At 51.8% G+C, this 18,209-nt stretch overlaps 1 protein-coding gene across 1 annotated transcript in view; it reads right to left on the bottom strand.

The window, feature by feature from the left end:
• LOC119705757 (hydrocephalus-inducing protein-like) overlaps window positions 1-18,209 on the bottom strand; it is a 58,475-nt gene continuing 40,266 nt past the window's right edge. Inside the window, exons 31-56 of the mRNA XM_038148530.1 lie at window positions 17,375-17,860; window positions 16,711-16,899; window positions 16,129-16,316; window positions 15,775-15,957; window positions 15,420-15,539; window positions 13,996-14,155; window positions 13,718-13,890; window positions 13,363-13,561; window positions 12,576-12,675; window positions 11,821-11,920; window positions 11,181-11,349; window positions 10,658-10,896; window positions 10,266-10,338; window positions 9,439-9,643; window positions 8,834-9,066; window positions 8,097-8,248; window positions 6,974-7,166; window positions 6,305-6,413; window positions 5,464-5,715; window positions 4,979-5,121; window positions 4,416-4,637; window positions 3,084-3,244; window positions 2,474-2,574; window positions 1,782-1,936; window positions 1,015-1,472; window positions 1-230 (exon numbers count right to left, since the gene is read on the bottom strand). Of these exons, the coding sequence (XP_038004458.1) occupies window positions 68-230; window positions 1,015-1,472; window positions 1,782-1,936; window positions 2,474-2,574; window positions 3,084-3,244; window positions 4,416-4,637; window positions 4,979-5,121; window positions 5,464-5,715; window positions 6,305-6,413; window positions 6,974-7,166; window positions 8,097-8,248; window positions 8,834-9,066; window positions 9,439-9,643; window positions 10,266-10,338; window positions 10,658-10,896; window positions 11,181-11,349; window positions 11,821-11,920; window positions 12,576-12,675; window positions 13,363-13,561; window positions 13,718-13,890; window positions 13,996-14,155; window positions 15,420-15,539; window positions 15,775-15,957; window positions 16,129-16,316; window positions 16,711-16,899; window positions 17,375-17,860 (4,926 nt within the window). The 3' untranslated portion in view covers window positions 1-67. The remainder of the gene's footprint in view (window positions 231-1,014; window positions 1,473-1,781; window positions 1,937-2,473; window positions 2,575-3,083; window positions 3,245-4,415; window positions 4,638-4,978; window positions 5,122-5,463; window positions 5,716-6,304; window positions 6,414-6,973; window positions 7,167-8,096; window positions 8,249-8,833; window positions 9,067-9,438; window positions 9,644-10,265; window positions 10,339-10,657; window positions 10,897-11,180; window positions 11,350-11,820; window positions 11,921-12,575; window positions 12,676-13,362; window positions 13,562-13,717; window positions 13,891-13,995; window positions 14,156-15,419; window positions 15,540-15,774; window positions 15,958-16,128; window positions 16,317-16,710; window positions 16,900-17,374; window positions 17,861-18,209) is intronic.

The following is an 18,209-nucleotide window of genomic DNA, read 5'->3' as shown; positions in this document are numbered from 1 at the left end:
GACCATCAGCAGCAGAAGGCACGATGCTGCCGGCTGCTGCTGGATGCTGCAGCTGACACAAACGCTGTCACTCAAGTGATGGTTTCCAGTGCACGTGCTTCTTGGGTCTCGGGCCATCGCCTGCCTGCCGTAACGCAGAGCGTTTCGGTTTACCAAACTTCCTCTTCTCCCGGGCTCTGCCTTTCAAAATCACCCGCACCCTCTTCTGAGTTGGCCTCAGGTTAGGAATCCTAGGAAGAAGGGGACTGGTATTAGCCAGAAGAACATTTCCAGCCAGCTGCTTTTCTGTCACCGTGCAGAGCACACAGCGTTGCATCCTCTCTCAGTGCAAGCAGCGAGCAGCAGATTAAACAACTGCACTGCTGCATGGAGGCTGCAGAGGTGCAAGGGCAGGAACATGACCAGTTAAGTGCCTGGGGACCAACTACATCACACGGGGTTCCATGTAGAGAAGCAGGCCTTGCTTGTCCCAAAAGGAAGCAGAGCTAGGGGCTGGCTGGTCCCTGGATCTCTCGTTCCAGATTTTGCAACCCTCCAAGCAGCTTGATGTTTCATACAGTGTCTTTTCCCAGTGTCTCCCCACCAAGGCCAGATGATGGTCTTTCTGTGCTCCTGTGGGTGTTTCTGCTGCCTCTCTGGGGCTGCCTGTCTCCATGCCCACCTCCCCATCCCAGTCAGAGGGACTGAAGGGAGGGTGTTAGGGGATGAACCAGGCTGTGCTTGGTGATGCCCAGCAATAGGACAAGAGGCAATGGGCAGAACCTGAACAGGAAATTCCACCTGAACCTGAGGAAGAACTTCTTTCCTGTGTAGGTGACAGCTTGCCCAGAGGGCATGGAGTGTCCCTCACTGGAATTATTCCAGAGCCCTCTGGACACAACCCTGTGCTCTGGGATGACCCCACCGGAGCAGGGAACTGGGACCAGATGACCTACTGTGGTGCCTTCCACCCTGTCCCACCCTGTGATTCAGTGACACCCATCGGTAGCATGAGTTGGTGGAGCTGTTCCCCACCTGCACATCACGATGGTCTTAAACATCCCCGCAGACTTTGGGGAGAACTGCACATGAAAGGTCTGCTTCTGGCCAGGAGCAAGGATGCCGTGGCAGGGGTAGATGGAGAACAGTGGCACGTCATGGGTGGAATCTGGGAAGATTTCCAGGGAGGAACTGACACGCTGCCGAAGGAGATGCTTTTTCTTTGAGCGGCGGAGCTTCTTGGAAAGGATTGACTTCTTGAAAAGCTGCTGCTGCTTCTTGGGCTTCTGCTTCTTGGGCCGCTGCTTCTTGGGCCGCTGTTGCTGCTGCTCAGAGGGCTGCTGTTGCTGCTGCTCAGAAGGCTGCTGCTGCTGCTGCTGCTCAGAGGGCTGCTGCTGCTGCTCAGAGGGGCGCAATTCCTTGGAGCGGCTCTGCTTCTTGGAACCCTTCTTCTGCTTGGAATCCAGCTGCTGCTTCTCAGAAAGCTGCTGCTGCTCAGAAGGCTGCTGCTGCTGCTGCTGCTCAGAAGGCTGCTGCTGCTGCTTGGAACCCTGCTGCTGCTGTTTGGAATCTTGCTGCTGCTGCTGCTTGGAACCCTGCTGCTGCTGCTGTTGCTGCTTGGAATCTTGCTGCTGCTGCTGCTGCTTGGAATCTTGCTGCTGCTGCTGCTGCTTGGAATCTTCCTCCTGCTGCTGCTGCTTGGAACCCTGCTGCTGCTGCTTGGAACCCTGCTGCTGCTGCTTCTGCTTGGAATCCTCCTCATCCTCCAGGGGACCCAGCATGATGTCCAGATCCAGCCCCACCAGCTGGCACCACCACTGCAAAAAGTCCTCCTTCCTGACAGGCCACCGCAGCCGCCGCCGCCGCGGCCGCACTTTAGGAGGATGGGCCAGCTCCCACCAGTAACGACGCAGCAGCTTTTTGCGATGCTTTACAGTTGCATTGGAGAGGAATCGACCTGCAGGGAGCAAGGGGACACCTTTCAAAGACCTATGTTCCCAGCAGCTCTGCCTCCTGCTGCACGTGGGTGGAAGAGAGCTGGGATGCATTTGGAGCATCTCTGGCCAAGTACTTGGTTCTAGCAGGAAATAGAGCGTCTGGGAGCAAGGTCTCTGCCTGCAGCACGCATTCCTGTGCCAAAGCAGGAGAGTTGCTTTTAGACAGTGACTTTGCATTTGCCCTGGAGTGAGGAACTGCACACAGACAGTGGCTGCAGGGCAGCTCACTCGTTACACGACTGTTTTTCCCAGTCTCAGACTTCTCAAAGAGATGACCTGATGTCCCCCTTCCCAGTCCTGACCCAGCACGTGGCTCTCCCCAGAGCCTGGCTCAGTCCTTTGCAGAGCACAAGTGGCAGAGCAAGAACAGAAAAGGCTGAAAGGCAGAGAGGGACAAGGAGAAAACTCTCCAGCTGCAGCTGGGAAGATGCTGATGAAAGTGGACGTGTGGACAAGGATGAAAAAGCAATTCATGTTTTGGAGTGAAATGCCCTTACGCATCAGAGGGATTGAGTATGGCTTCCTCCTAGGTTTACTATCTGCAGGTTCCTCCCAGAAGTATTCCAGGGCTACGCTCCCTGTGTTGTGCATTCTGAAACTGAAAAGCAAGAAGGAGGAATTAAAAAAATGTCCAATAAATATAAAGCAAACAGTACAGTAACATTGTCTGATGGACTCCTGGTGTCACTTTCTGCTGAGGAGCATCTCCTTCCCCAGGCAACCCTGCCATGCTCAGACTGCTGTCCTGGGTGGCCCAAAACAGTATTTCCAAGTCTGGATGTTTAGGAGGAAAGGGCCAACATGGTGCCCAGGACATTGAAGCTAAGGGGCTTACTCTGGACTTGAGGTCTTGGTTTGACTGCAAACTTATTCTTGAGCAGAGGAGGACAGGTGGCATGCAGTGAAAGCAAACCCATGGCTGTTCTCAGCAGAAAGGTACGGCAGCATTGAACCTCTCCTGACCACCATCTCCTGCCTGGCTTTGTGTGCACGTAAAAGGGCCTGTGCTGGTTTGGGCCGGGGTAGAGTTCTGGGAAGCAGGCCCTGGGCCAGCCCTGGGCAAAGGCAGCTCCCGCTCGCAGGGCCCTGCCTGGCTCCAGCACTCACGTGGCTGTCCTTGTCTGGAAGGGCAGGGTATCCTTGAACTGAACCACGAGCGTGTTCAGCTTCAACTCGGTGTGGGCAACAATAGCACTGAGGTACACCTCAACCTCCTGGCTGCTCTCCTCCACCACAGTGTGATCTGGTTCTGGGACTGGCTCGACCACCTGCAAACAGAGGAGGGAGGAATTGCTGAGCAGAGCCCAGAAAGTCAGGCTGAGAAGGGGATCTTCTGGCCTCCAAGATCAGCCTCATAAAGGGACTAGAAAGGACCATTCACTTTTACTTCCCTGGAAAGATGACAAAATTGGGACTGCTCTGCTACAGTAGTTGTTTCTACCCACTGATCAAAGCAGTCACTACCACAGCTGTTAATATCCCCATGGAGACTATAGCTATGTTCCAGTCTCTGTACTTCAACCTTGTAGAGGGACTGACTCTTTTCCTGGTCCCCTATAAATCCAGCAGGTCTCAAAATTTGGTTGAAGTTCCCCTGCTGGAGCTTTGTGGACAAAGAACCCCAAGACTGAAGAGTTCTAGAAAGCACCTTTTTCTTCTTGTCTTAGGAGAAAGTGCTCTCCAGATTTCTTGTGTGCAGCAACAGCCACACTGCTGGGAGCTGGGGATGGGCATTTTGGGATGTGAAAGATCTCACTAGGAAAGTCTCCAACTGCAGATGTTCTGATGGAAAAGAGGATGGTTTAAAGCCTTAAAATGGTCCAGAAACTCAGAAAAAACCTTCACCCAAGATGAGAGTGCGTGGCAATGACAATAAAAGCAAGAGTCTCTGGAGATGATCCTTCTCCGGACTGCTCCATACTGTCATACAGTGCCTGGGCTACTCCATGATGAGATATCCCACACAATACAGAGACCCCCACCAAAATCTCTGGTATCCTTGCAGACAAAACTTGGAGTTCACCAGCATATGCAGGAGAAGTGGATTTCTCTCCTCTTCAAAAGAAGAGACAGAGTGCAGCAGACTTAACTCCTTGTAGGTGAAAAGGCACCAAATGAGATGAAGAAATTTCTAACACCATAAAATGGGATAAAATCGTAAAACATTGTCCCCCATTCAACATGGGCTGCAACACTTGTGCTTGTGGCACAGACTGCTGGTTTGTGTGTGGCTAAAGGTCTCTTGTCAAAAGGCTTCTCCCTCTTGTGTGAGTGTATCCAGTCACTGTGCATCCACCTCTCCCCTGGAATGCACTGCTGGTGAGCCTCACAGCTGTCCAATGTCAGAGGAAGCAGGAGCTACTCAGCCAGCAGTGATGGTGTTATGGTGGTTCTTTTTGTAAAAGCTGGGTTGGCTTTTTATGCCATTTTGCTTCTTACCTTCTCTATTTTAGGGAATTTGTGTTCTGGGTCTTTCCTGGTGGTACTGTTCCATGAGACAATGCACTTTCGGTCGTCCCAGTCTGGAACCTTCCTTGGTGGCAGCGCAAAGTCGATCTTGGTCACCATACATTTCACAAGGTGCCTCCTGAAGGTGGCTGGGACATTTGACTTCAAGGTCACTGTGATGTCCTTGGCACGACGAGGACGGAGGTGTCCCACCTAGGGAGAATCAAGGAGTCGAGACCAAACTGGAAGCACTGCCAAGGGTAGGACTGACAGCAAAAGGGACTGATGTGGTGAGCGGCTGTGCCAGGAATCTGCACCTCAGAGTGGATTTATGTGAAGTTTGACAGACAAAAGTATGAACAGAAGGTGCCACCTCCCATAACATGAAGCCTTTTCTGCAAGGCTGGCAACCTTGGCCCAGCCAAGCCAGGGACTGCATCTCCTACATGGCAGTGGAACGGGCTATCACTGACATGTGAGGACTCCCTGCCAGCTCCTGGGAACACCAGGGCAGGGCTTGAGCAATGGGGAAAGGCAGAGCAGTCCATGCTCACCTTGGGGGAGAACTGGAATGGGCCGTCTGTCTCCCACTCAAAGCGCATGAACTGGTGAAAGGTGCGGTTGGTGATGGTGAAGGTCCTGTAGCAGCGCTTCCCGACAGGACAGTCCCCAAACTGGATGTGATTCACTCTGACAGCTGTTAAGGAGGAGAGCAATGGATCTCGGCATGCAGGGAGCTCCAGCCACCCCCTCACGTGCACAGACACCTGTATGTTCAATGCTTCCTTGCTCCAAGCCTTTCTCCCTCTGGAGGGAGTTCCCCTGGCAGTTCCCCATCCCACCACTTCCAGGGAAACACCTGACACATCCCTAAGCCAGTGACGTGCGGCACAGCACACACTGCTCTGCATACATGGCTGCCACCCTCACAGGCCACCAAGTCCCGTGGGTGACAGCCCAGGCCTGGCTAGAGGAAGGACACACATGATCAGACATTTTCCTCTTCCTTGCTCCACCTTGGCAGCCTCTCCTCTCTTACCATCAATGATGTCTTTCTTCAGACTGCTGTCAGCATTCCTCTCCTTTGTGTCTTCCTCTAGTCCATCAAGGGTGAATTTGTCCTTGTGGCCTTCACCCACCAGCTCTGCTATGATCCTGTGAGAGTAGATGTCCCCCACCAACAGACGAATCTTCCCTTCCAGACGTTGAGCCAGCATGGGTTTGAAAATGACATTAAACTCTGCCGATTCCCCACAGTGCAGAAGGAAGAAAGGCTTTGTGGGCTTGCTCTCTGCACAGCAATGGAAATCAGAGTTAAGTGATACAGCTGTACAGAGGAAATATTTCCATAGGATATATGAGGAGTAAGAAGTTGAAACCAGCTGCCTTCTAAGCACAGGTTCTACCCCCAGTGGTTCCAGACCCTCTTCCTATGTTCACAAGACTGCCACCTCCAGACACAGCACCACTTAAGCAGCTTAACCTCAGGCTGATGCCCAGGCCTCATTCCATCTGCTTCCAGCCAGCTCCAGCCATAAGCAAAGCTGGGCCAAAGAGTGATTTTGGCTTCTGCTGGCTGTCTGTGTGCCCAGGGGCTGTGTCTGTTCAGGCTGGTACCTTCCCACATGCAGCAAATACCTCAGAGGGTCCACTGAGGTAGTGACAGTCCCCCACAGCTCAACCCACCATGTGTAGAAGAACAGAAGAACTTCCTACAACTTGCTAGGAGGAAACCCTGAAAAGGCCCCAGGAAAAGCTTGGGGGACAGAGAGCCCAAGGAACAAAACTGTGCCAAACATCTGGCTGCTGCTCGGAGAAGCCAAGAGCAGGGAACACATTTCCCTCTGTGCATGATCACATTTCATGGTAAATGAATTTACCGTTTCCAATGGAGTCCTCTTCCACATCTTCAGTGTGGAATACCTTGAGTGTGGAGGCCCTGCCTTTCAAGAAGAACCCTCCGTGCTCTTGTTCCAGGCGTAACATAAACTGAGAAAAGGGAAGCCAGAGCACAATGATGCTGGTGTGAGTGCAGGGTGGCACGGGGAACCAACACCGCAGTGCTGCTGGTCCCACACGGGAGCCCAGCACCTCTCCCACTACTAACAGCACTTAGCACAAAAGTTAAGTCAAACCAGCCAAGAAAAAAGGGCGTTCAGAGGCATCTGGAGAGAACTGACACAGAACCAAACAGGACAGAAAGTAATGAGCAGAATGTAATTAAACCACAACTAAGTCTACTTAAAATGTAGTAAACTGGGATCAAATACAATCTAATGGAACTGGGAAATCACACATGTCCATGAGAAAAGGTGACCTGAGAGACAGGGGGGAAAATACTCCACCACCTTTCTTGTGTTCAGCTTAAAGAAGAAAGACTGGATGGAAAATTTCCAAGAGCTCCCTTCTTGGAGAAGAGAAATCAGTCACTTGCTTAAAAAGAATTTCTGACACCTCTTCCCAAGTCTGCCATGTTTTTTGGGACCCTTCCCCTGTGCCACAAGCACTTGTTCCCAAACCAGACCATTCCTTGAGCAGGTCCTCCTCACCTTGACAGGTATGATGCCATCGTTACGGATGACCAGGGGCAGCACCTCGGAACGCCCCAGCCGGAGCCTCCTGAAGCGCAGCACGGCGTTTCCCCTCTTGCTGCGAGCGCTTGGGCGCACGACTGTCAGCTGCGGCTCATGCGCCTTCCCACTGATGGTGAAGGTCAGGCTTTGGGGTTTAATTTTCACAGAGCTGCAGAGAGGTGCAGAAACAATTTCAGCTGGCACTAACCCATTTCTCACTAGGCAGGCGAAGCAGCAAGGGCCACACTGCTTTCCTGCCTGGTGCTCCTGTACCCCACAACACAGCCCCCCCACCAGCCTCTTCCCAGTCCACTCAGGGCCATTCACAAGAGGAATCTGCTCCAAAGAGCCAGAGCCTTCCACAATAACAGTGAAAAATAATTTCACTTTACTGAATCATGCAGTAAAGCAGGTAAATAAGGAGGCACCAGATGAGATATGGCAAATCCCCTGGCTGCAGTGAGATGAGATTGATGCAACAAGCAAAAGCACAGCATGAAAGCAGTACAAAAGCAAGAAGGCAAAACCACATCATCGTCACCCTCAGTAAAGATCATTTCCAAGAACTGTAAAAAAGCAATTGCTTATTAGCAATTAGACTTGTTCCAATTCAGCCACTAAAGGGCTGAGGAAGGGCAGGCCAAACCCCCAGTACACAGGTCCCTGGGCAGAGGAACCAGGCTCCTCTTTCATACCAGCTCCAATCACTCACATAAAACAGCTTAATGAATGCCAGGGAGTCACAAAGGATCGCCTAATTTTACAGAAATAAAGAGGAAATTGTGACTGCTAGCTTGCTGGCACAGAAACTGCTTCATCCAAGCCTTTGTCCTTGGAAACCTCCAGCTCAGCTGCAGCACATCTCAGTAACTTCCAGTTGGCCACCTAATATTTGCCTGTCTTCACAGTTCCTCATACAGGCTAAACCATCAGCCTCATTTTCCTGCTCTATCTAAGAGTTACTGCCTCCCAGATCATCTCATGCCAAGTACTCTGCCTAAGGCTACTGAAAGCATTAGAGCTAACAAGAGGTCTGTGCCTTCCCAGGGGAGAGGCAGCTACCAGGGAGGCCTCCCCAATATTTCACAGGGTCAGTTACCTTTTTGGGATGACAAGGGAAGCCTTGAAAGCGCAGTTGTAGTTCTGCTCATCTGGCGGGGTGAAGGTCACCGTAGCAACGGCATAGGATGAGCCGGGAACGGACATCTTGACCGGATCCAACTTGAAAATGTTGTTGATAGGGATTTGTTCCTTGGGGGATCCCAGAGAGCAGTGTTAGGAGAAAACACCTTTCAACGTGACACAGTTTTATCCATAAATGCATTACTGAGAACAGCTCCAGACATTGTGTCTTCCTTCCTGCTTCCCTGGGCAGGCTCCTGTCCTCCCAGGGAATGCTGACCTTGTGCTAAAGCATTGTGTGTTTGAGTGCTGGAAGCTGCCCCAGCCTATATGGGAGATGGGCACTGCAGGGAAGACCCTGCAAATAACCCAGAACTGGCCTTCAAAGAGAGGGAAAAGCCAGGGAGCCTGAGGAAATGCTCTGCTTTGAGGCCTGGCATGTCAGTTCATAACAGCCCCTCTCTGCATGTCCTTCCAAGAGAGCTTCAGAAGGATTCACTTCTCCCACCAAAGACCCAGAGGTGTGAGCCAAAATCTTGCCCAAGACACACAGAATTCAACACAACTGTTCCCTGGCTCTGCTGCTCTCCCCTGCAGTTTGACCTGCACTGAGCTAGCCTAGTCTGGGCCACAGGCAGCAATGCATCTGGAGAACAAAACAGGCTCTCACACGGCCCTTAGAGGGCAACCACCACCTTGGCCTCCTGTTCTTACCTCTCCAGGCAGGGGTTTGATGGAGAGGACCACGTCACATGGCAGACTGCTTGCACTGTAGATACTGAAATGAGCTTCAGCCTCTTGCCCAACCAGAACCTTGCTGAAGATGAATCTGTTCTCATCTCTGACAAACAGGCCCGTGCCTTTCACCGACAGCAGCCTGCGCTCGAGGTTGGTGCTGCTGCAGATCGGGTACTCCTCAAAGATTAACATCACATCCTCGGCAAGTCCTGTGGACACACCAGAGGGATGAGCATGAAGAAGCCTCCCTGATGAGTTTATCTGGACCCTGCTGGCCTCTCAGAAGGCTTGATAAGCCCTTTCTGCACGGGTGACTGCTAAACCCGGCCTTGAGTGGGGGAGCTGGCTGTGAGGATGGAGCTCAGTTAACCTCACTCTTAGAGAGCACTGCTTTCCTTTTATCCTTCCATGCATCCCTCTCAGCTTGGGAGGGATGAGTCCAGTGGTGGACTTCAAGAGGGCTGGAACCTCTGAGGATTTTAAGGCGGGAACCCAGGGCTAGCGTGCCTCTCTAGCCAAGCAGCAAGTTTAGGTGCTGATCAGCAGCAGGTGTGACCAAGGGAACTGTGGGCAGTAGGTACCTGGGAGGCAGGACTCGGCAATCAGGGTAAAGGGAATGCCGAGGGGATTGTCCTTGGGGTCTCTGCCCGGGATGTCAATGTAGAGCTGCTCCTCACATGTCCCCTCCTGCCCTGCGAGGCATTCCACTGTGATCATCTGCTGGCCCCACGGACCGATGGAGCCGGAGCAGGGGGACACCGTGAACATGCCAAGACTGAGGTGACTCTGCAGAAAAAGTTGCAGGAGAGGCTGCTGGCTAATAGCTGTGCCTTGAGCACCCCAGCAAAGAGTATGTCCTGCCTTGGCCTCCAGCTTGGCCCAAGCACCCACTCCCAGGGCAGGGAAGGATGACTTCATGGCCCAAAGGCAGCCCCAGGCTGAGAGCAACAAGCCAAGAGGAGCTGCAAGCCTGTCCCAAGGGGCAGGGAGAAAGGAGTTTGAGTGTAAAGAATGAAGGTGGTAGCTGGGATCCTTCAATCTCCAGAGGTAACAGAGGAGAGCAGAAATACCTGTGAGAAATGATGGGAGAGAGGTAGGGGACTGCAAAGAAGAAAAAGCAATGTTGTCTGAGCTCTGTGGACTGGGAGTTCAGTGGGGGATGGTTTTGCTTCTGAGGTGTTCACAGACCTATGCTGGCTCGCAGCTACCAAACACAGGACCTGCTCCCCTCTGTTGACCCCACAACTCCAGGTCAGAGCCAGAGTACAGAACTGTCAGTGGGACTGAGCAGATACTGGTCTTGCAGACCACGTCCCACCCTGTGGTGATGAGCCTCAGCCCGGGCACAGCAGCATCTTCTCACATCCCCTGCAGCAGCACTGCTGGGGAGCAGGAGTCTGACACCCACCTGTGTTAAGGAGCTTGATTTCCTTGCTGTTGAGTGCATTGCAGACGATGGAGCAGATTCCCCTTGCTTTGAACTGAGAGGAGAAAGCAGAGGTATCTGTCATCTGAGCTCCCCTGCCCTTCTCTGAGGCCAAAGCTGGCCTTCCTCCTCACAGAGGAAAGCCCTTGTGCTCCTGATGGCTCCCAGAGAGCAGCCTGCAGCACCCATTGCTGGACTGAGCAGCTCTGTCACCAGCTTTGTACTACACATGCGGATGCCGAGGCCTTTTTTGCTCCCTCTCCCCAAGCCAGGGATGCAAATGCACAATAGCCCAGGTCTCCTGGCTGCCTGCCACATACCAGCCATGGGGTGGTGCCTCCTCAGACAGGAAGGGTGGTCAGGGCTTCTCATACCTTTTGCTTTCCAATGCAGATGCATCTTTAGGTGCTTGGCGGATGCAGAATTTGAAGTTGAGCAGGCCTTTGTTCTCCAGCAGGACCGTCTGGGTCTTCTTGGTGCCCTTGATCATGGCTCCGAAGTCGATGGGTGAGGCAGGCTCAATGCTGTACTTGCTGAACACAGCTTTGGCCGACACCTTCACTGGGATGTTGGCAACAGTCTCACCTCTTTCACCCGAGCTGGCATCTGTCACCTGTGTCCGCAGGAAGGGGGGATAAACAAAGCAAAGAGGCCAGCCTCTACCCCAGTCCCCAGCCTCCACCCCAGGCCTCCAGTTTACCCCTCCTTGTTTAAGCATCTCCTCCAGAGTCAGATTCGCAGCTCCACTTAGGAAGCCTCCCAAATGCTGATGAAAACCTTTGTTTGTGTATGTAGGAGAGAGAATTCTCCAGTTAAAGCCCTTCTTCCATTAGACATCTATCCTGTCTATGCTCCCAAAACACCGTGTGATAACACAGCCTGGCCCAGGCAGCTCACCTGGCAGTACAGGATGGGTTTGTTCTTGAGGAACATTTCACTGGTGGGGTGGAAGAGTATCTCAACATTCACACCAGGCTTGGAGGCAATCAGCACGCCCGACTGAGGCGCAACAGTGAAGTAGGATGCCACGTCTCGCATCCTGGGACCTGCACCCTTCAGCATGAAACTGGGGAGAAAGGGAAGGAATGGAGATCTCTGCAGTTAGAAGTACAGGTGCCACCAGCACAGCCAGGACTTTGCATAGGACCAGAATAAAAGGGGAGAATCCAGCTCTGCTCAGGGAATCCTGGATCTTCAGACAATCATGAGGTTACTGCAAGAAACCTTGACATTGAAATTTTTCATTCACTTCTTTACAAAGTCTCAGAAAAATAAAGGAGGTGACCATCAAAGAAAGGCAATGAATCTCAGCATTTCAGTGGCTGAAATTTCTGGGGCTCTCCTTTGGGTTCCTGCTGAGCTGTGAAGAACTGCTGGTTTGTGGCTGGACTCTCTGGTAGAATAATTGAGATTAGAGAGCCCAGGTTTTGTATTTATCATGAGGTAGCCAGCATGGAAATGGTTCTAGCCATTGACAGAGGGAGAATGCAGGCCTGGGAACCCAAGGAAATGCTCACTACCAGGCAGCTGGACTCACCTGTACTCAATGTTGTATACCCCTCTGTTCTTTAGACTTAGGACTTTCTTCACATTATCCAGGACATTAATGGTTCCAAATTCCAAGCTTCCATCTGGACCTGCAAAAAACCACAGAGCGAGGTCAAACACGGTATTTGTGAGCTGCTGCAGAATACGCTGCACCTTCCTGTCTGACTCCTGCCAAGAGAAACCCTGGCAGGGGCCACAAGCTACATGGAGGTCTTGGTGCAAAACCCTTTTCAGCAAGTTTCCATTCTTGAAAGTGTTTTCCAGCTACCTGTCTGCCCTTTCTCTTCTCACTCAAAATATCTGCAGGCTTAGTAGCTAAGGAGCTCGGCTCCCATTTCCTCGCTCCCAAGCACAAATCCAATTACTTTATATGCTGTGCTGAGCCTGTGGGCATTGCCAACTGCTGTTCACGTCACTGTTGTTTCAAAGCCCCACATCAAACCTGCATGTGAAGCTGCACACTTCAAAGTTCAGAGGGGAGAGAGTTAAGGCTGTCAGTGCCCTGACAATGCTTTGTTTCATGCAGGTTGCAGGGTACATGATTTATGTATCTACGCCATCCTTGTATTCCATCCCATCCCATCCCATCCCATCCCATCCCATCCCATCCCATCCCATCCCATCCCATCCCATCCCATCCCATCCCATCCCATCCCATCCCATCCCATCCCATCGCTTTGGTCGCCCACCTCCCAAGGTAATGCAGTGCACCTGGACTGCTTTGTTTGGGAGGCATCCACTGACCTTCAGGCATGTCGATGCTCAGAGAAACATCATAGACCTCTGCAGAGATTTCAATGTTTTCAGCCTGAACAATCCCCAGAATGTTTTCTGTATCTGAAACCTGAGGCAGCAAGAAACAAACACTGCTCAGATTATTCTTTTGGTAGCCAGCCTGAAAGTCCTTGTCTCTGCTGGCTGCTTCCCCTGTGGCCTCGCTGGCTTCACAAGCACTGGGGGACTCCCAAGCTTTGCTAACCTGTTCCTCTCATGGGGATTCTGCTCCAGTAAAAAACCCTATCAGCCCAACTCTGCACTCCTACAGCAGGGAATGCTGCTGCTAAAGCATCCTTGAGAGGCACAGGGGTGTAAGAACAACCACAAGAAGTGTGATGTGTCTCAGAGCAGGTGGCATTGACAACCCTCTCCAATCACCGAGCACCCTGTCTGAAATGCAGCCCCTAAGCCATGGGGAACAAAATCCCAGGGGGAGAGTTTGTTGCACTATGCAAGAGCTTCAGACAGAAGTCCAGGAGGAATGTAGAGATGATGCTGCAGTCTGTACAACCAGACAACCACCTTCAACCATTCACAGGGACAAGCTGGTTGTGGTACAGGCTCAGGATGCAGCGTCTGCTTATCTGGGGGGATGTGGATGCACTGCATGTTCTGGCAAATGCTGTGTAGAGGCAGAAGTTGGGGTCACAGCACCCTTGTGTCTGTCAGGTGCAGCTCTTCCTGACTCTGTCCCTAGGAGCACATGGCTGCTCACTGTGCCCTGCTCTGCCAGGCAGGGCACAGTCCCTCTCACCTCTAGTCGGAGGGTCCTCTCAATGCTGCCAATCTGCTCAGCCTTGAAATGCAGTGTCACTTCAAACTCTGAGCGGGGATCAAGGGTGCCATTGTCTTGTGACAAGGAGAAGTCCTCAACAAGGTCATCCAGCCCATTGAGCCGCCAGGCCATAGGCAGCAGGCTGTTGTTTTTCAGGACCAAGGTCCTGCTGTCAGTCCTGCAGAGACAGGAAGGCACTTGGCATCAGCTGCTGGATGGTCACACCAGCCTCGCCACTGAATGCAACTTGGAGCAGCTCCATCCATGCCCCAGAAACCAGAGTCAAACGTTTTCTCTTTGTCACAAGTCTTGGAGTGCTTGTGGGATGACTGACCTGTGCAGAAGCAGCTTGTCAAAAGACAGCTCCAGGGGGCTGACCTCCAGCTTCACGTGCACCCCATGGCAGCACAGGCCGAAGACCACTGGGTGCGGGTTCTTCCCAATGCTGCAGATGAGTTTGTCTTCCAGGAAGCCAGGGGAAGTGGGGTATGCCCAAATGGTCAGCTCCTGGACCCGGCCCCACAGGAAGAAATCAAAAGAGCTCTGTGTGTGAGCAGGAGGAGCAGCCCCATGACACTTCTACGGTGCCTGCTCTACCCGCCCTTCTCCTACCTGCTTCTCCTTGGGTTTCAGTGTCATGCTGGGAGGGTCCAAAAGGAACGTCTTTGCTTTCTGATCTTTCTCAAAGGAGAACTGGACCTCTACGTCCATGGGGGAGTTGTTGAGGATGGTTAGATTCTCTGAGTTGCTGGGACATTTCTGGGCCTTGTACCTGTCCACAAAAGGGGAAAAGGCTGCAGAAGAGACTGTTGCCTTTGCCACACACCGAGGAGAGCACCGTGTGCACCCGAGGAAGTGGTGCTGGAAGACCCTGCTCTAACAAACAAGTGAGGGAAATGGATCCCAGTCAGGGGCATGGGCGTGTGCTCATCCTTGCCTTACTCTGATGCCTTCCCCTGGGACCTGGTGCCTCCAGCCCAGAAGCCTGATGATGCTCGGGCCACTTCAAGAGTTTTTAATACAAAGTTAATTCAAGGGTGCCTAGAAAAATACCAGTACACCAGACACATGGGTTATTTCCCCTTCTTTCTAGGGGTGCCTTCCCTGCAGGGCATAAGGAAAGGCTTTTGGAAAAAGAGTTTAGCTAATCTCTTTCATAAAATTCATGAAACTGTTCTGGATTTCATGAGTTAGTTCAAAGTCTGAGAAAGAAATATAAAGAATCAATTCCAAAGAGAAATGCAAAAAGGTAACAAATGACCTTTCTTTAAGGTGTGGAAATGACTTCAGAGTGAAAGGGTTAAAGAGGCAAACAGAAATCCCAGACCATCCATCAACCTGGCTAAAGATTGTCTGTTTTTTTAAACTATTTCAATTTCATTTCCTTGGGGTGTCAAAACAGACCTAGCCCTCCAGAGGTCCCATGGAGATAAGAACTTAATGTTAAATATTGTGTTTTTTATAGTGACAGTAAAAGAAGTACACAATAGCTTCAATGACAATGTGTTTAGGCAGACTTTATCCAGAAGCTGGGATGCAGTGTCATTACAGGAAAATGTCATTCCTGCTGTACATTCCCCCCGACACCCACTGGCAGGTCAACCATAAAATCTTATTAATAATTACAGATTAATGAAAGGTTTACAAAGCCATCTACAGAATAATTGCTCGATCAGGCTACCTGCAGAGCTCAAAGCACTTCAAACACCACCATAAAGTTCATTTCCTACAGGTTGAAGCTGACAGGTGAGAGGACACCAAAGTTGCCCCCCAAGTCACCTTTGCACTGGCAGCAGCCCGCGGCTCTGGCCACCAAGGCGGCCACAAGGCACCCACTGGCTAGGCAGAGCAGCTCCTCCAAGGCTCATTTGCCTCTTATCTGCTCAAGTTCACACATCTGTGGTCCTTCAAACCCATGTGTCTTTGGTCCTTCAAACCCAGGACTCTGCTGGGGACTGCCCTGGACTGTGCCACCAGGACAGCCTGTCTCCCCAGGCACGTCCAGAAAAGTGCAAGGCCCAGCAGGGAGCACATACCACTCTCTTGATTTCCCACACAGCAGCGGTCCAAAGTGGAATTGCTTTGTGCTCTCAACATACTCCTTGAAGATGATTTCATCTTCCTCCATGGTCTCCCTCCACTGTGGAAACACCACCCTGGGCAGAGAAAGTGGGGAAGGAGGAATATGAGATGCTCCAAGTAGGAAATGCTGTCAGAAAGCCATAACCCTTCCTGGTGGCTGAGGTACCATCTGCCTTCCCAGCTCCCAGCACAGGAGGAGATGCTGGGTGGCCTCAGGCAGCACGCTCTGCCCGGGCCAGAAGCCCCAAGGGCAGCCCTGGCTGTGAGCTCAGGGCAGCAGTGTGGGAGGCTGCCAGGGGCCAGCCTTACCGTGGGTTCTGGCTGATGCTGGGGTACAGGCCGGTGCCACTGCAGGGCAGCTCGTACTGGCGCTTTGTCTGCATGAGCTCAAACCTCAGTGTCTGTTTAAATCTCCCTGGCTTTTTGGGGAAGAAGTGGACCTTCAGTTCCACCTCACCGTGGGCAGGCACGATCCACCGGTACCGTTTCAGCCTGGCAATTAAAGAGGAGGCTTCAGACATTGCTGAGGAGCAAACGAAACAAAGAGGGTGCACTCGCCATCCCCCAGCACTGGCACGGGGTCACTGTGGAGCTGGGGACGGTGGACCTTGTTTGGCAAGAGGACCAAGAAGCAGAGGCATCACCACCTCCTGTACGGCTCACCTGAGGTGTTCTGTGGGGACTGAGGCACTTCCCACTGTACTTTTGGATCTTGTTGCAGAGGAATCCCGGGGACTTTCTGTTCTCTGTGTGGAGATCTGCTTCTCCTTTGCAGAGCTGTCTCTGCTGGTTGCTTTACCTGTCTTTGGTTGGCCCTTGGCAGAACTGCCCTTTGCATCTGGGGCCTTGGCCTGAGGGGAGAGAGAAAAGGGAGGGAGAAGTGAGCCCTGAGATATCCCCATCCTGGAAAGCAAAATGGGGGTTTGTTCACCAATGGAAGAGAGAAAAAATAAGTCCACCTGCCCATGGACTTGGTCTTCACTTCTGGTGTTTGTTTTGCCTAGGACACCCCTTCTCACTCAGGACCCTCTCCTCAAAGGAAGTTCATGGTTTTAAGTGGTTTTTTCCCTCTTGTCTTACAGAACAGCTCTGTCTCCAGCAGAGCTGTCTCTTTTGTCCATCCCTGACAGAAAGGAGACCTGCAGACATGGGGCTCCATCACATCTTCACTACCTCTCCACAATGCTCCCTCTCCATCCAACCTGTCCCCCACGCCCCCATCTAGCCTGGTCCCTGCCCTGGTACCTTCAGTTCTGGCACCACTGGAGCATCCACCAGATTGTCTTCCATAGCAGCACCTTTTGGTGCCACAATGGTGAAGGGATGCACATCCTCTGCTGGCCCCAGCCGCTCCTCTGGGTACTTGACTATGGAGAGGACAGCACCAGGGGGAAGGGGAGGCCCTTTGGGATGCAATCCCACATGTTTCAGCATCTAAAACAGAAGAAAAATCCTGTTTACACTTCTGTCGCCTTCATCCTCACAACTCCTTCTTTAAAGGCACTGAGCTTTTGGCAATGGGGTTTTTAATTTACATGAAGTCCAAGTGCTTTGTTATCCCCAGTGGGGTGAGCAGGCTCCAGAGCAGACACAAGAGCTACAAGCAGGACTGGGAGAGAAACCTCTCCCAAGTGACTCAGCTGAAGAAAACAATGACTGTGAGCTGCCCTGTCCTGGGACGGTTTATGATTTCCAGGATGGGAAACTCTGAACAGATGGGAAACTTGTACACTCCCACTTCCTGCCCATCTGAGGGATGGTGATAACCTCCCCATCCACACAGAAGATAGAGTCATTGTGGAACACCATCAGGGACCTGGACAAGGCTCTGTGCCATTATCATCTGGAGGGACACAATGCTCCAGGGCCCAAGACTACAACAAGCTCAAGATTTGTTGCAGGGTGTTACCTCGTCTTCTGTTGGCAGCTTCCCATCCCTCAGGATCTCCTCAATCATGGTCTTTGGATCTGAGACCTGGATGTCCAGGCACGGCACCCCAATGTGCTCATCTCTGACTTCCCCTTCTGCAACTTCACTTAGCGTCTCCAGCTGAGATGACTGAAGACTCCCTTGGTCTCCACTTTTTTGTTCAGGCTTCTTCTCCACCTTCTCCTGAGGCTTACTGGTCTTCTGACCTTTGTTTTCAGCTGAAGAATGGGACTTGTTTCCCTTTTGGGTCACAGTTAACTGCACGGTACCCTGAACCCTGTCCCAGTAGGAGAAAACCTGTGCAACGTTCTGCTGCGATGACTCATAGATCTGAAACCTCAGGATCAAGTTCTTCTCCATCTCTGCTGGGTCTTCTGGGATTTTGGTTTCCCCCTTCTTTAGGGCTTTGGGTTTCCCCTTCTTCAGGGCTTTGGTTTCCTTCTTCTCTGGGGCTTTGGTTTCCCCCTTCTCTGGGATTATGATTTCACTCATCTTTGGGGCTTTGTATTTCCACTTCTCTGGGATTTTGGTTCTCTTTATCTCAAGGATTTTGGTTTCCTTCTTCTCTTGGGGTTTGGTTTTCTTCTCTGGGATTTTGGTTTCCTTCGTCGCTGGGGATTTGGTTTCCTTTATTTCTGGGATTTTGGTTTCCTTCTTCTTTGGGGCTTTGGTTTTCTTCTTTTCTGGGGCTTTGGTTTCCCTCTTCTTTGGAATTTTGGTTTCCTTCTTTTCTGGAATTTCAGTTTCCTTCTTTTCTGGGATTTTGGGTTCCTTCTTCTCTGAGGGTTTGGTTTCCTTCTCTGGGATTTTAGTT

This window comes from Motacilla alba, chromosome 11 (genome assembly GCF_015832195.1).
Source record: "Motacilla alba alba isolate MOTALB_02 chromosome 11, Motacilla_alba_V1.0_pri, whole genome shotgun sequence".
Classification (NCBI taxonomy): Eukaryota; Metazoa; Chordata; class Aves; order Passeriformes; family Motacillidae; genus Motacilla; species Motacilla alba.
The sequence above is the reverse complement of the archived record's forward strand: the minus strand, read 5'-3'. Positions and strand labels throughout refer to the sequence as shown.